The 17,467-nt window shown below is 40.0% G+C and overlaps 1 protein-coding gene and 1 long non-coding RNA gene across 2 annotated transcripts; one reads left to right on the top strand and one right to left on the bottom strand.

Moving 5' to 3' along the window:
* Positions 1-956: 956 nt before the first annotated feature.
* Positions 957-15,214, top strand: ZNF224 (zinc finger protein 224). The gene is made up of 4 exons (XM_063658089.1): positions 957-4,509; positions 7,424-7,550; positions 7,756-7,848; positions 13,030-15,214. Exons 1-4 carry the CDS (start codon positions 4,495-4,497, stop codon positions 14,910-14,912), a joined length of 2,118 nt encoding a protein of 705 aa, XP_063514159.1. The 5' UTR covers positions 957-4,494; the 3' UTR covers positions 14,913-15,214.
* On the bottom strand, positions 8,069-11,679 carry LOC129019941 (uncharacterized). The gene is made up of 3 exons (XR_008495739.1): positions 11,274-11,679; positions 9,516-9,578; positions 8,069-9,372 (listed from the first exon to the last, which is right to left on the bottom strand). It is a non-coding gene; the product is annotated as an uncharacterized LOC129019941 (long non-coding RNA).
* Positions 15,215-17,467: the final 2,253 nt, after the last annotated feature.

A 17,467-nucleotide genomic window follows, 5' to 3' on the forward strand; every position in this document is an offset into this window, starting at 1 on the left:
AAAAAAAAAAAAAAAAAAAAGCAGTATGCTAAGTGAAAGGTGTCAGAAACAAAAGGTTCCATAGTGTATAATTCCATTTATATGAAATGTCCACAATAGGTAATTCAATAGGACAGAGATTAATGTTAGACAGTGACTGCTTAGTGGGTATGGGGTCTTTGGGGTGATGAAAATGCTTCCTAACTTTTTATTTGTACTACATATATCCTAAAATGGTGAATTTCACGTTTTGTGCATTACACCTCAATAGAGATGTTTTCCATAATAAAATACGTTAAAATGTTTTGCATAGATAAAACAATAAAGAAAAAAACAAACGTTTTTGTTGAGAAAATATTTGCGAGATACAATGTTAATATCATGAATATAAAAACAGTGCTTGAAAAGTGGGGATAAAACCAAAAACTCAATAAGAAAGTGGGCAAAACATCTGGACAATTTACAAAAAATGTAATAATGACACCTGAAAATATGCAAGAATATGCCATTTTTACAAGAGTTATAAATTAAAACTACATGCCATTTCTTACCACTGGCAAAACTTATTTGAAGAGTGTATCATCTCGCTTGTTCCCTTTCCAGTAACACTCCTGTCATCACTAGAGGCGTTTAGACTTCAGGAATTCCTTTCTATACGATTATTTTCTCTTGGGCACCCAGGGAGAGGGAAGGACGACTCTCAGGGTAGAAGTCCACATTTCCCAACAGGCGCTCGGGGATACGAGATTCGTTCCCCGTGGGAAGAGTGGTCAAGGGCTTCTCAGTAGTCTTCAACACTTCCCCTGGAGAGTGATGCTGCAAGAGTACAGTCCAGACGCTCAGTGGACTCGCGGTCGGTTTAGCTCTGGCAGGTGGATCCCAGGGAATTCTGGGAAGTGTAGTCCAGACGCTCAGTAGAGTCGCGGTCAGTTTGGCTCCGGCTGGCGGGTCCCGGGGAATTCTGGGAAGTGGAGTCCAAACACTCAGTGGAGTCGCGGACACTTCCGCTCGGGGACTGAGGTTGCTGCGGTTTTTCCGAGATAGTTTGGGGCAGTTCCTCGCGTTGCGGACCCTTCTGAATTTTCTGGACCTACGCATTGGATCCTCAAAGAACTGGTGATCGAATTAGGGGAAAAGGGGCCTCGTGGGAGAGTAGAGGTTTGGAGGGGCAAGGGCCGCTGTTTACGTTCTCGTCCGTGGCACCTTCTTGGGCTTGGGTCTGTCCTCGCGTCCCGGGGCACTGGTACTTGGTTGGGTCGCATCTCACCTGGTTTCAGGGGTTCCGGGGCTCTGAGTTCGCCCACTCCGCCCCCTGCACCCCACGCGCGTGGCCACTTCTTCGCGATATAACGTTGGGGTGTTAATCTCCTTGGGTTTCCCGTTACTGTTCTTTAAAATGGGGACTTTGGGACCATCCTAATGGAATCGTTTTGGGAACTGGAAGAGGTAACACAAATGAGAGCCTTAAAGCAGTCCCTGTCACTTGGTGACTGGTGGACTCTTGTTAATTTCCCACGAAGCCTGTCACGTCCCCGAGTGGGGTCAGAGCTCCAGCTGCAGGGGCCTCGGCCCTTCTCCCTGATCCCTGCAGGACGCTGGATGATCCCGGAAGCCTTCTGACCTCTTTTTAGGAGAGCGAGGGTTGCGTCCACTTTCATGAAGGGAAAGGAGCATTTAACTTTTATGGGGGATGGCGACGCGGTCAGGGTGTTTCACAGCTTTCTCCTTCCCCAACCCGACCTTTCCAAAAGAGATGCAGGGAGGGACTTCTTGGCTTCTGAGGGCAAAGCTCTACGTGAGTGGTCCTTGGCTCTTTGACCGAGATGCTCACCCCAACCGAGAGTGTATATAGGTTGTGTCCTCGGGCATGGGGGTCGATAATAATTAAGTCTTAATTAGTAACTTCATTCTAAGGGCTTTATACAAATAAATTTACGCCACACCGTGGCTCTGTGGAGAAGTATTGCTTTTTTCTATTTTAAAAACGAAAGTGAGACACAGAGCGCATAGGCACCCGACTAGTGAGAGGTGGAGCTGGGGTTGGAACCTAAGCAGTCTGGGTCAGAGCCTGATTTGATCTTCTCTTGGGATACGTTGTCTTTGAGGCAGAGGAACTAGTTGGACTTAGGTGGGGAAAGCAAGACTTAGGGGCTTGAAATTTTCTGAGTTTCTAAAAATGTCAACTATTTTGTTTCAATCATTACAAATATTTTGTACTCTTATAGAACCATGTCATTGCAGAGCATTCTATTTTTCTTTATTAAGAACAAAATGGGCCTGGCGCGGTGGCTCACGCCTGTAATCCCAGCACTTTGGGAGGCCTAGGCGGGCGGATCACGAGGTCAGGGGTTCGAGACCAGCCTGGCCAACATGGTGAAACCCCCGTCTCTACTAAAAAATAATTAACAAAAATTAGCTGGGCGTGGTGGTGGGCGCCTGTAATCCCAGTTACTCGGGAGGCTGAGGCAGGAGAATCGTTTGAATCTGGGAGGCGGAGGTTGCAGTGAGCCGAGATCCGCCATTGCACTCCAGCCTGGGCGACAGTGCGAGACTCCGTCTCAAAAAAAAAAAAAAAAGAACAAAATATTTTTATTACCCACGAATCCATGATGTAAAGATAGCAACTGTTAAGCTTGTAATGTGTTTCTTTCTTTTTGTATATTTATAGGTTTATTTATGAACATTTAAAAATTTTTATTATTTTTTTCTTAATATTTCCCCCTTATGTGTTTAACTATGGAAATTTCCAAATACTGACAGAGACTAAACTAGTGAATTATCATGTTATATCACACTCATTAATCTCATTATTGTTATTTTTCCTACGACTGTTTCCTAAAATTATAAAACTTTTTATTTTCATATCATTTGAAACCTATAGAAAAGTTGCAAAAGTAGCCTAAGAAATTCTTATTTACTCTTTACCCACGTTTGCCAAGTGTTTGCATTTTTCCTGTTTGTTTTGTTGATGACCATCAGCTGAATACCACCAGAAACATACCTGTAACCAGAGACAGCTGATTATAGCTTTCTGCAGCAAGGAAGCCCACGTACCAGGGGCTGTCTTGGTAAGAGGAATTTAGGAAGACCTAGTATATGGTTTCACATAACATATTAGATAATTTTAGATTGTATACCAGATAATGTTATTTATTAAATATTAGATATCTATCCAAAGACTGCTAATAGTAGTTTATTGTATTATCTATTATACAGTGCTAGATAACATATTACCTAACTTCATGTTATGTACTCTGCAGTTCTATATTTAAATTTGTTCTATTTTTCACTTAAGGTTCTTACAAGTGTCCCCTACCCATCTGCCACCACCACCCGTGTTCACAGTCTAATTTTATGCATTGCCTTTAATTGTCACATTTCCATAATCTTTAATCTTGAGGATTCTACACCCTTTGTCTTTCTATGCTTGATATTTTTGAAGAGTATAGGCAAGTTATTTTGGAGAAAGGCATTCATTTGGAGTTGTGTCTGATGTAATTCGTGTGCGGGTTCAGATTATGCATTGTTGGTAGGGATACCACAGAAGTGGTGAAATGCGGGTTCAGATTATGCATTGTTGGTAGGAATACCACAGAAGTGCTGAAATGTCCTTTTCATTGCAACATAACAGGGTCCAAGTGATGTCACTTTGTCTGTTCATTGGTGATCTCAACTTTGTCCACTTGGCCGAGATGCTGTCTTTCAGATTTCTCCACTATAAAGTTACTTAAAAAAATTGAAAAGAATAAAGTTTCTTAGGAATAGATAACATTATTAGTGGGCATTCAGCTGTAAAATGACCTTCTCCTCCATTTATTCTTTGTTCAACTACAAATATTCTATCAGTATGGCCTTAGAATTGACTCTTGTTAAGTTAAATGACGTGTACGTTAACAATTATTTTTTCCAACCTATTGTATCATAGAACTTACTTATATCAGGTGTACATCCAGTGATCATTTGACAGTTTGCTGAATGGAGTAACCATCACCACAATTCGGTGATCATTTCATGCTCATATTGATTTCCTCCTGCCTACTTATGGTTAGACTTCATTCTCACTCAGATCTGAAGCAATCACTAATCAGTTTTCTCTATGCATTTTCCCACCCAGACATTTTATAGAAATGGAATCCTGCAATATGTAGTCCTTTGTAACTGGCTTCTTTCATTTAGCAATGATATCTCAAAGGTTCATGTATGTTGTAACATGAGTCAGTACTTAATTTCTTTAAATTTCCAAATAAGATTCCGTTGTATGGATAGACCATGATTTGTCTATTCATTTAGCCACAGGAGGGCATTTTGGTTGTGCTGTTTTGGGTTTTTATGATTAATGCTGCTGTGAGCATTCATGTGCCAATTCACAATACACATCCCTGTTAGTGGGTGGCATCCCTGGCCACCTTTTCATGTCTCTTTTTCTGCCTTTCCTGGCACTTTGCAGGCACAATTCTGCTTTCCCACGAACTGCATCACTCAGGACTCTGCAAGTTTCCAGAAGTAAGAGGGAAAATGACCACGTTCAAGGTGGGTAGGACTTGCTTCTATTACTCTTAAAATTCCCTCTCAGTACTTAGATTGTCACAAGTTTTTCTCTGTCTTGGGAAGACTCAAGGAGAAAAACAGACATTTGAGGATCTCTTGTGTACCATGTACTTCCTTTGTTACTTTTGAGTGGATTTTGCATTTGTTTTTACTTCTTGTTTTCTTGTATCATTTATTCTATGGAGTAGACAAGATTGTAGGAATGGATAATTATTTCATTATACTACTTCTCTGCTCACACATTAGCTATTTTTATCCTGTGATACTCTTCCTCATGTACATTCATAACTGTATTTGTGTTGGTGATATTAATCTAATTTAAATTGCACTCTTTGTATTTAATATTATATAATGTTCATTTTTAATGGTTGCACCATATTCCCATTTAATCGATGTTCCTTTTAATTACTTTATACTCCCAGACACCAGGAACTCAGTTTTGAAAGGCTACTTTTGATGTGTGCCACGTTGGCTGTTTTGTAGATAGAGTATCCATATGTGGCACATCACAGCAGGCTGTAACTGTGGCTTCACCCAAGGATTGCTGGAAGTTTCCACACAGGAAGAGCTAGATTCTCTTTCCCCCATGCCTGAGTCATGCCTTCTGTGTCTTTTATTTACTGGTCTTTCTTTATTCCTTTATATATTAAGGAATTTGACCAAAGTAATATGTAAGCTAATTTTTTTTTTTTTTTTTTGAGATGGAGTTTCCCTCTTGTTGCCCAGGCTGGAGTGCAATGGTGCGATCTCGGCTCACTGCAGCCTCCACCTCCCAGGTTCAAGGGATTCTTCTGCCTCAGCCTCCCGAGTAGCTGGGATTACAGGCATGCGTCACCATGCCTAATTTTGTATTTTTAGTAGAGACTGGCTTTCTCCATGTTGGTCACGTTGGTCTCGAACTCCTGACCTCAGGTGATCCACCCACCTCGGCCTCCCAAAGTGCTGGGATTCACAGGCGTGAGCCACCGCGCCCAGCCTAACCTACATTTTTTGTGCATGATACTAGAAGATTTGCCAGTCATTTGTGTTTCGTTTCTTCATTTACTCCTCAGAACAGCTGAATGAGGCTATTCTTATCTTCCTCTTAAACACATGAAATATGAGAAACCTGCTCGGGTTCAGACAGGAGACCAAGGGTCAAGAATATTAGCCATTTTAGCCTTTTTACTTAGTTGAAAGAGAAAAAGAAAGAGAATTCTCCATTGAGGGAACTGTGCCCTGTGGTGTGGGTGTCTGGAGTGTCCTGTTGAGTGATGACGTCCACAGGTGGCATCGCTTCTCCCTGGACCTACCTTGGGAGGGGGGCATCTTCTCTTCTTGTCGTGGTACCTCCTCCATGGCCCCCAGCACTTCAGGCACCCAAGGACAGCGATTACCACAATCGTTATAGAACATTTTAAAATTCATTATGGGAAAAGATGCCTTACACAATGTTACCAGAAAATGTAACAGTCTAAGGTGAAAATATTTACCATTTGGATATCTAAAAAAAGATACAATCCAAAATAAGAATCTTATGCCCAGACTAGGGAAGAAAATCCAAAGAAATACGAATAAAGGACATTACCAGGAATGTATAGAAGGAGAAAAACAGATGTCAATAAATATTTGAAAAGATGGTGGTATTCATTTATAATCAAATAAGTGAGAATAATAAAACAAAATCATGGCCAGGCCTGTGACTCACACGTATAATCCTGGCACTTTAGGAGGCTTAGGAAGGAGGATTGTTTGAAACCAGGAGCTCAAGACCATCCTGGGAAACATAGCAAGACTCTATCTCTACAAAAGAAAAAAAACAATTTCTTCCTAATCAGATTACCAAAGTAATGGGAAAATTGATAACCTGCTTTTGGCTATGTTAAGAAAAACCAGAATAATGTATCCCCTTGAAAGATTTTGAAGTTAGGTAAAAAAAAAAAATTGAGAAAACATGACATAATCATAATTTTAAACATTCTTATTTTCTGACATTTTGTTATTTAAAACTTACTTTAAATAGGAGAGTAAGATCTACCTGAAATGATGTTCTTTATTGGATTGGTAATCATGGAAAAGATATAAAATTAAATATTCATTACTTAGAATAACAATAGATTAGTTCCATGGAACACTATGCAGACATGAGATAAAATCAACAATAATTAACAAAAAGAAAAACAGCTAATGTTTAAGTATTCAGTCTGTGCTACACACTTTTCCCCAGTAACATATACATATTCCACTGTTTAATTATTTGAAAACTATATCATGTGATGATCATTATATAGAGAGGAAAGTAATGCATTCAGGCCAACCTGTCCAAGGTCACATGACTGGGAAGGAACAGAGCCTTATATATGTGCTCTGAGGCACGCTGGCTGCAGATCATGACATTCAGTGTTGCAATTAATGTATGTAGTTTTTGCCTGGAGAGTACAGAGGACTCACTGCATAACTACTCAAACATGTCACCATAAGCTTGTCAGTTTGGCAAATGTTGAAGAAAAACAATAACATCCAGGGTTCAAGTTTGAGAGAGGAAGACAATGGGCATTATCAAACAAAGTCAGGACTGAATTGCTAAATGTTGCTGAAGGTGATTGTCAAGATTTATCAAAACATATATATGTGTAGCCCAGGACGCCACATTTAGAGTCCTAGAGGGTTACTTACAAGAAGACTCAATGATTGCACGAAGTAAAAATACAGGAGGTCTTTTTCATCTCTGTGTTTCTGGTGGAACTCAGGAAAATCAGTCATTGTCAGACAGAATGAGTAGGAAATCTATGAGTTAACCTATGTCTCTCAAGATCCAAAACAACTTCCCACCCCCCCCCCTCTGTCTGCTCAGTGCCACCCCTCTCCCAGGAATCGTTGGTCATGAGGTTGAGATTGCATATGTTTGATGCTATAGGAGGCAATGACCTTCAAGGACGTGGCTGTGGTCTTCACTGAGGAAGAGCTGGGGCTACTGGACCTTGCTCAGAGGAAGCTGTATCGAGATGTGATGCTGGAGAACTTCAGGAACCTGCTCTCAGTGGGTGAGGACAGGCACCCTCTGTAACAGAACGTCAGGCCCCAGAAGTGGCTTTGTATCCTAGGGTACAAAGTTTCAAGTCTTAATTAGTAACTTGAACCTGTGGTTCAAGTTTGAGTGTGCAGTGAGAACCTAAATTTCTAGTAAATTTTACCTTGATATTACCTAGAATGTGTTGGGATTAAGCATGAAAGTTTGCCTGTTCACAGGACATCAAGCATTCCACAGGGATACTTTCCACTTCCTAAGGGAGGAAAAGATTTGGATGATGAAGACAGCAACCCAAAGGGAAGGGAATTCAGGTAAGAATCAAGCAACTATGAATCCCTGTACATCTCTTCCACCTGTTTTACTTCTGTCCATGCTCAAATCCATTACCCTGGCTTAAATGGCCAAACCTCTTTCTTGGATTATTGACAACGGTCTTACACCTGGTGGCCCTGCTGCCCGCCTTCCCATCCTGACATCTGTTCTCATAGCAGCTAAAGTGATCCTTAGGAAATGTAAGTCAGATTGCCATTCCTCAGCTCAAAAGCCTGTTTGGCTTATTTTTATTAAAGTTACAACCTCTTTAATTGACTTTTAGAGACCCTGTGATCTGCTCTTCATCCCCTCCCTGCCACCTCTCTAATTACATCTCCTGTCCTCTCCTTCTTGCTCTGTCTTTACCAGCCACTTCATTCTCCCTGCTGTTTCTCTGTCCTCCCAAGGACACAGTGTTGCCTTTTGCTGGTACCCAGTGACCACAGACTGAGCAGACTGAGTGACAAACATTTATTATTTTTGTGGTCTTTAGGGATGAAGTCTGATACATCTCACTGGGCAATTACCAAGTTGTCTGTAGGGCTTCATGTTTTCTGGATGCTCTTGGTGAGAAGCCTTTACTTTGGCTTATCAGTGTCTAGGCACTGTCCACACTCCTTGGCTCTTGCTTCCCTTCCTCCATCTTCGAAGGCAGCAACTTGCATCCCCATAGTCACGCTCCCTCTGCCACTCTTCTTATGCCTTCCTCTTTCACGTTATGGGGCCCTTGTAATTGCTTTGATCACTCCTGGATAATCCAGGATGATCTTTCTGTTCTCTGGTTAACTGACTAGCAACCTTAATTGCATCTACAACCTCTGTTCCCCTGCTGTATAACAACATGATCATAGGTCCTGGGGACTGGATGTGGACATCTTTTAGGAACCATTATTCTGTCTCTACAGAAGCTTCTGTCTCAGCCCTTGCTTGCTCATCTCAGTCATTGGGATACTCTGTCACCTCAAAACCTCCTGGCATCTCCTTCAGTTATTCAAGTTTCTTTTCAGTTTTAAAGTCATGAGAGAAGCCATCCCAAACCACTCTCTTTATAATTCCGCTCTATTTTGATTCTTCTTGTGCTCTCTTGTACCAAGTCTTACATACTTCTGTTTATCTGTCACTTCTACATGCTGGACCGTAATGTCTAAGGAATTTTAACTCTTCATGGCTGTATTTTCAGTGCCTAGAATAGTCCTGGTACATGGCAGGTTTCCAAATTTTTGTTAACCTGATATATAAACTAATGAATGGGGTGACTTCACTGTCTCCTGGAATTATGGAGAGAGCTAATAAGTGAAACACAAACTATGGTGAAAGAGAGATATTGCAGAACATGTTTTTTGTCTTCCAATGGCCATGCATTTAATTATGACATTCTTAGATTCCGTTATTTGATTGCATTGTGTGTTTACAGTGGACGCACATCCCATGGAAACTTCTAAGCATTCTTTTTATTACCATACTGAGCTATATGCCTTCCATGTGACTTATCCTGGAGCTTTTCGTAGGAAGCATATTCATTTCTGGAAAGAAATCATTTTTGAATGAGCATTCTGATGTCTACTAGTGAGACAGCTCTTCTACAAGGGGAAAAAATTCTCCATTTAGTGATGTGTCAGATAATAACCAGCTTCCCAGCTAGCTTTCCTTTGAGAGATTTACCCACCTGCAGCCCATTTGCCTTTCCAAAGTCTGCATGCACGTCACTGACGCCAGGTTTCTCCTTCTCCTGGATGGGGAAGAATGAGGAAGACAGCAACACAATTCACGCAGCTGAACATTGCCTATATTTCTGGTCATCTTTGTTCAAAAATATGTATATTTCTGCATCTTCATTATATACAAATTTAATTGTTAAAAACATAAAAGAATATAGATTTTACAACATAATTTTTCCTTTACTTTTTAGAGACCTAGTGCTCTATTTTCAACTTTATAACTTGGAAGGAATCAGGAAACTGCCCTCTCAAAATATCAACATCGTGAAAGAGACTCTCTTCTCCCCAAAAACCTCTTAAGTAGCAGTGTGTATAATATCCATATTCCAGTGTGTACCATTGGGTACACATTTAACTATTACTGTTTTTCCAAGATTCAACCTTGGAAGTTAACTTTCCATTTGACTGACTTAATTTAGGACTTGGTAATATCCTGACCAAAGTTTTCAACATTTTTATGAGTGTGAGTCATAGTAAGAAATACATCTTTCACCATAACCAGGACAAACATTTTTCATACATGTAGATGTCTATGGGTTACTTCAGTAGGCATTTCATGAAATGATACCTTTCTTGCTTGTCATGAAGATGTGATCATTTCTTTTCTAGTTCTTTTTTTCTAACTGCTCATTAGAAGGTTTTAAATTTATTTTACAGCTCACTTTTTGTCTATATTCTTCCATTTGGAAATAAGTATAAAGGAGTTTTTATCTATATCATATATTTTCTGCCCTCTTTTTTCTTCTTTTTTATTTTTTTGAGACAGGGTCTCACTCTGTCACCCATGCTGGAGAGCATTGGCATCATCTCAGCTCACGGCAACCTCCGCCTCCTGGGTTCACATGATTCTCATACCTCAGCCTCCCACGTAGCTGGGATTATAGGCGTGTGCCACCACACCTGGCTAATTTTTGTATTTTTAGTAGAGACAGGTTTCACCATGTTAATCAGGCTGGTCACCAACTCCTGGGCTCAAGCGATCCACCCGCCTTGGCCTCTCAAAGTGCTGAGATTAAAGACGTGAGCTACTGTGCCTAGCCTCTGCTCTTTTTTTTTTTTTTTTATGAGAGTCTAATATGCCCACATGGAACCAACCAGGGCATGACCCCTCAGGCATTCTTTTTATCCCAAGTGTTCTCACCACCTTTCATTGTCTCATTAGGAGCATCACCCTTTGTATACCCCTGTCAGGTCCAACCTTTCAGATTCCCATCAAAACTGGTTGTCTGTTTCTTACCTATTTCATTTAACCAAATTATTGTTCATATCTACAGAAAAATAAAATTAGAGATACATGTTATGTAAAATTCTTGTGTAGGAATATTATGAATATGTAGATATAAACACTCCTAGGCCTTTGATATTATTGTGAAGAGTTTAACCGGCTACACAGTTTAGAGCATGAGTTTACAGAAGATCGCTCTCACTTCACACCAACTACAAGTGTGGGGATTTCCCAAAACTACCTTCACATTCAGTAATTACCTAGAAAGATAAGCAGAACTCACTGAATGCTTTTATACCAAAAGTTACGGATATTTACAGGGTAGAGATGCACATTACATTTCACCAAGAGAAAAATAAGAAACAGTTCTGGGAAGTACCAAATGAGGATCTTGTATTGTATTCTCCTAATAGAGTAGGATGTGTTACATTCCCAGAATTAAGGTGTGACGTAGAGAGTACAGCGAATCAGGGAAGCTCACCTGAGCCCTGTTTTTTTTTTTTGAGAGGGAGTCTCGTTCTGTCACCCAGGCTGGAGTGCAGTGGCGCGATCTCAGCTCACTGCAAGCTCTGCCTCTTGGGTTCTCGCCATTCTCCTGCCTCAGCCTCCCGAGTAGCTGGGACTACAGGCGCCTGCCACCATGTCCGGCTAATTTTTTTGTATTTTTAGTAGAGACGGGGTTTCACCATGTTAGCCAGGATGGTCTGGATCTCCTGACCTCGTGATCTGCCCGCCTTGGCCTCCCGAAGTGCTGGGATTACAGGCATGAGCCACCGCGCCCAGCCGAGCCCTGGTTTTACAAGTAATTTTTGAGGCTGCATTACATAGCCATTATTTGTTGATTGATTCCCATGTGACTAGTCAGTCTCCTGGGCCACTGATTCCATATAACCTAAAGCCTCACCTTAAGTCATGTTGCTCTTTGTGACATAGGGGGCACCAACCCCCAAAGGCGTGGCCAGCCACAACCCTAAATCATATTGTTTCACTTTCCAGTGACCTAGTTTTACTCTCAAGCAAACAAAGACACTCTCCTCAGGCATCAACTCCTAGACATTACGTCTCAGATCCTGAGGAAAACATCCAGACCTCATTTTGAGTAAGGTTAATATCTTTACTTTGTAAGGATACACAATATAAACACAAATGTACCAAGTATTGATTATATTACTTTTCTTTAAAGTTGGTTTTGATTCATATTTTATTATATACATAATTTATTAGTTTCATAATTTACCATGCAAGATTTTAGACTGACTAGGAAATTCACTAGGAAGAGTAGCAGGTATAATGTTTGTATCATATTAATTTTATTATTGTCTTTTATTTTTATTTTATTAAAAATTTTATTTCAGTAGTCTTTTTTTATTTTATTAAAATATATAGTGGTTTTTGGTTACATGGATGAATTGTCTAATGGTGAAGTCTGAGATTTTAGTGTACCCATCACCTGAGTAGTGTAGATTGTACCCAACTTGTAGCTTTTTATCCCTTACCCTACCTTCCACCCTCCCCATTTTAAGTCTCCATAGTCCATTATATCACTCTGTATGCCTTTGCATACCTATAGCTTAACTCCCACTTATAAGTGAAAACACGGTATTTGGTTTTCCATTCCTGAGTTACTTCACTTAGAATAATGGCCTCCAGTTCCATCCAAGTTGCTGCAAAAGACATTATTGTATTTTTTTATGGCTGAATAGTATTCCATGGTGAATATATACCATATTTTCTTTATCCACTCATTGGTTGATGGGCACTTAAGTTGGTTCCATATCTTTGAAATTGTGAATTGTGAATTTTGTTGTAATAAATATAGGCATGCTGGTGTCCTTTTGATGTAATGACTTCTTTTCCTTTGGGTAGACAGTAGTGGGATTGCTGGATCAAATGGTAGATCCACTTTTAGTTCTTTAGAGAATCTCCATACTGTTTTTCATAGAGGTTGTACTAATTTACATTCACACCAGCAGTGTATAAGCATTTCTTTTCACCACACCCATGTCAACATCTATTGTTTTTCATAAGTCTTTTATTTCTACCAAGTATTTTACATATGATACTTGGTTTAGTTTAAAATCGGCCTCATCCAAACCGAAGATTATGGTGCACTTGAAAAATACAAACTGAATGTTGTCTATACTCATGAGAGTTTCATGCCATGGCCTAAGTGAAATCTTGATAACACTGAACAAAGGCTTCACTTGTCCTCATCTTTTAATTCTGTATTCTGATAGGAGACAAGATCCAAACTGAGATGGAGACTGTTTCAGAAGCAGGAACAAATCAAGAGTGGTCCTGCCAGCAAATCTGGGAAAAAATTGCAAGTGATTTAACCAGGTCTCAAGACTTGGTGATAAATAGCTCTCAGTTCTCCAAAGAAGGTGATTTCCCCTGCCAGACTGAGGCAGGACTATCTGTAATTCACACAAGACAGAAATCTTCCCAGGGCAATGGATATAAACAGTCCTTTAGTGATGTCTCCCTCTTTGATTTTCATCAACAATTACACTCAGGAGAGAAGTCTCATACATGTGATGAGTGTGGAAAAAGCTTTTGTTACATCTCAGCCCTTCGTATTCATCAGAGAGTCCACATGGGAGAGAAACGCTATAAGTGTGACGTGTGTGGTAAGGAATTCAGTCATAGCTCACATCTGCAAACTCATCAGAGAGTCCACACTGGAGAGAAACCATTCAAATGTGTGGAATGTGGGAAAGGCTTCAGTCGTAGATCAGCACTTAATGTTCATTGCAAATTACACACAGGAGAGAAACCTTATAATTGTGAGGAATGTGGGAAGGCCTTCATTCATGATTCCCAGCTTCAAGAACATCAGAGAATCCATACTGGAGAGAAGCCATTCAAATGTGATGTATGTGGTAAGAGCTTCTGTGGTAGATCAAGACTTAATAGGCATTCCATGGTTCACACGGGAGAGAAACCGTTCCGATGTGATACGTGTGGTAAGAGCTTTCGTCAGAGATCAGCACTTAATAGTCATCACATGATCCACACAGGAGAGAAACCATACAAATGTGAGGAGTGTGGAAAAGGCTTTATTTGTAGGCGAGATCTTTATACGCATCATATGGTCCACACGGGAGAGAAGCCATATAATTGTAAAGAGTGTGGGAAGAGCTTCAGATGGGCCTCGTGTCTTTTAAAACATCAGCGAGTCCACAGTGGAGAAAAACCATTCAAATGTGAAGAATGTGGGAAAGGATTTTACACAAATTCACAATGCTATTCCCACCAGAGATCCCATAGTGGAGAAAAACCATATAAATGTGTGGAGTGTGGGAAGGGCTACAAAAGGAGGTTGGATCTTGACTTTCACCAGCGTGTCCATACAGGAGAGAAACTGTATAATTGTAAGGAATGTGGGAAGAGCTTTAGTCGGGCCCCATGTCTTTTGAAACATGAGAGACTCCACAGTGGAGAAAAACCATTCCAATGTGAAGAGTGTGGGAAGAGGTTTACTCAAAATTCACATCTTCATTCCCATCAGAGAGTTCACACTGGAGAAAAGCCATACAAATGTGAGAAGTGTGGAAAGGGCTACAATAGTAAGTTTAATCTTGATATGCACCAGAAGGTCCACACAGGAGAGAGACCATACAATTGTAAGGAATGTGGGAAGAGTTTTGGCTGGGCCTCGTGTCTTTTGAAACATCAGAGACTGCACAGTGGAGAAAAACCATTCAAATGTGAAGAGTGTGGGAAAAGATTTACTCAGAATTCACAGCTTCATTCTCATCAAAGAGTGCACACTGGAGAAAAGCCATACAAATGTGATGAGTGTGGGAAGGGCTTCAGCTGGTCCTCAACTCGTCTGACCCATCAGAGACGCCACAGCAGAGAAACACCTCTCAAATGTGAGGAGCATGGGAAGAAGATTGTACAGAATTCATTCTCTAAAGTGCAAGAAAAAGTTCACAGTGTAGAAAAGCCATACAAATGTGAGGACTGTGGGAAGGGCTACAACAGGCGCTTGAATCTTGATATGCATCAGAGGGTCCACATGGGAGAGAAAACATGGAAGTGTAGGGAGTGTGATATGTGCTTTAGTCAGGCCTCAAGTCTTCAACTTCATCAGAATGTTCATATTGGAGAATAACCTTAGTGATGTGATGGTGCAATAAAGTCTTCACTCAGTTTTCACGAATGCAGTCTCATCTGAAAGTTCACAAAGGAGAGAAACATTAAAACATGAGGCACATAGTAAGCACTTCCCTTTGAGTACTTTATCTCTGAATCCATGCTGGTGATAAATTTCACCCATTCTTGCAAGAGGGAAAACATTTGTTTAAGATAACATCAGTGCTTCAGCCATAGCCCAGCGTGCCCCAAGTCTCAGGACCACCATAATGGAGAATCCTTGTAAATGGTGCAATAAAGCTTTATTCAGAAGTTTGATAATTACGGCTATCATTCAGGAGACAGGCCTTAGAAAGAGTAAGAGTCCATGAATTTACCAGACTCTAATGGTGGACATGCCAAAATTGATGTCCAGTAGAATATAAGCTACATGTGTCTTTCTTTGCTGCTAAATCGTCACAGCCTTAACACAGATTAGCACTTTGTATGTGTTCAGTACTTGTTTGTTAAATCAATGAAAGGATAAAACATATGTATGGATTTGGATACAATTTTGTGTATCCAAAAAGGGAAGCCTGCAAGAAATAATTCTGGGAATCATGAGTTGAAATGCAGAGTAAACTCAGTACTGCAATCCATAGCAATATTTTGCATATTATTATTTTTTCTTTTAAATTTTTTTCTTGATCAGATTTATCATATTCATTGAATATTATTTTATTGCACTTGGCTCCTGGCTTCTCCCCATACTGTGCTCTGAAGTCAGATTATTATTTGTGGCTCTATGAAATGTCCATTGCTTGTATACGGTATAAATTTAACTATCTTTTGTAGTTTTTCTCACAGTATAGATTGAAAAGGTTTAGTTAATTTTGCAATAACAGACCACTGCATATTTCACAATTAAGTGTTTTCAACAGTATTAAGGCAAGATTTACAGTAACACTTTTAAAGTGCAAGATGTACATTGACAGAAATTTTCTTAGTCAATCCTAGATTGATCATGATTTGTGATTTCTATGCAGGCCTTGGTATGATTGCCTTTTAATTGCTGTACAATTTCTTTTTTTTTTTAACTTCTCTGGTATAAAATATTCTAAATTTGAAGGACAGCTTTTGTCAACCTTCTTATCCAATATTCTTCCACCAACGCTATGAAACAGGAAGAGAAAATGGAGTTTGGTAATTTCATCAAATATATTCAATATTGGGGGCAGGAGTAACATTTAAATCCTCCTCTTTATTGCTGGCAGTAAAAATATGTCTTTTGGAGAGCAGAACATGCCAGAATGTATAAGGTGCAACTGTTTGATATGAAAACCATAGGATAGGAAATTATGCCTATGACACTAAAACTCCAAAAAGTAGAAGACCACATTGATGATGTCACTCCATTTTAAAATGGAAAGAACAAGTGTTCAAGAACAGGAATTTGTGTGAATTGCATTTATTCCTATGATAATATGAACTCAGTGAGATGATGACCTAGACACAATAACAAAAGGAGAAGAACAATGTGGCTTTTTTTTAGCCTTCATAACCTAATCAAATAAATATCTTTGTGTGTTTTATGTTCTTTTAAGTGTTTACATACTGTGTAAATGAATATTTTTACTGATCTTTGCTGGCAATGAGTATTTGCAGGCATTTTTCCATTTTATACTTCCGTGCATTTTTAATTTTTTTATGCCACGATCTTTTAAACAACCAGCCCTTGTGTGAATTAAGAGTGCGAACTCACTCATTACCATGGTGGGGACACCAATGTTCATGAAGGATCTGCCTCCATGACCAAGCACCTTCCAATATTCCCCACCTCCAACACTGGAAGTCATATTTCAACATGAGATTTGGAGGGGATACATATTCAAACTATTGTCAGATGCTAATTCATCAGGTATACACCATAGTAATATCTTAAGTGTGTTAAAGTGATACATTTTCTAAGGTATAGAGCAAATAGGGCTTATCACCCCCCTACAAGCAAAGAAAATGTCACAATGCTTAGTGTGCCATTTTTGATATTGGATGCAACTTGTTGTTTCAACTGTGCTACTCTGACTTTTATGAGTGACCCAAAAACTTTTTGACTTGTCCCAGACAGGAGAAGTTTGTGTAATATGTCCCAGCTTCCATGTAAGCTTCTCTGCCACTAAAACCCTATGATCCTGGAGGTCCAAAAGTGTTTGAAATGTCCGTGGCAGATAGTATGTTTGAAGCCTATGGCTGGCCCTAATTGGAGAATCAAAATTCAGGTGCTTAGTATTTTGAAGCAAATTTCTGCCATCCTCTGCATATACTTATTCTCCTCTGGAGAAGAAGTTTTCATTTTGCTAGGGTTTGTTTGTTTGTTTGTTTGTTTTTTGAGACGAGTCTTGCTCTGTGGCCCAAGCTAGAGTGCAGTGGTGCAATCTTGGCTCACCGCAACCTCTGCCTTCCGGGTTCAAGCGATTCTCCTGCCTCAGCCTCCCCAGTAGCTAGGATTGCAGGTGCCTGCCACCGTGCCCAGCTGATTTTTGTATTTTTAGTAGAGACGGGGTTTTGCCATCTTGGCCAGGCTGGTCTCAAACTCCT

This window comes from Pongo pygmaeus, chromosome 20, assembly GCF_028885625.2.
Source record: "Pongo pygmaeus isolate AG05252 chromosome 20, NHGRI_mPonPyg2-v2.0_pri, whole genome shotgun sequence".
Classification (NCBI taxonomy): domain Eukaryota; kingdom Metazoa; phylum Chordata; class Mammalia; order Primates; family Hominidae; genus Pongo; species Pongo pygmaeus.

What these genes read in the sequence shown, in the direction of transcription:
- ZNF224 (XM_063658089.1), top strand. An exon ending in CAGGAACCTGCTCTCAGTGG is followed by an intron (nt 7,551 to 7,755) that starts GTGAGGACAGGC and finishes GCCTGTTCACAG; the next exon opens with GACATCAAGCATTCCACAGG. An exon ending in CCAAAGGGAAGGGAATTCAG is followed by an intron (nt 7,849 to 13,029) that starts GTAAGAATCAAG and finishes GTATTCTGATAG; the next exon opens with GAGACAAGATCCAAACTGAG.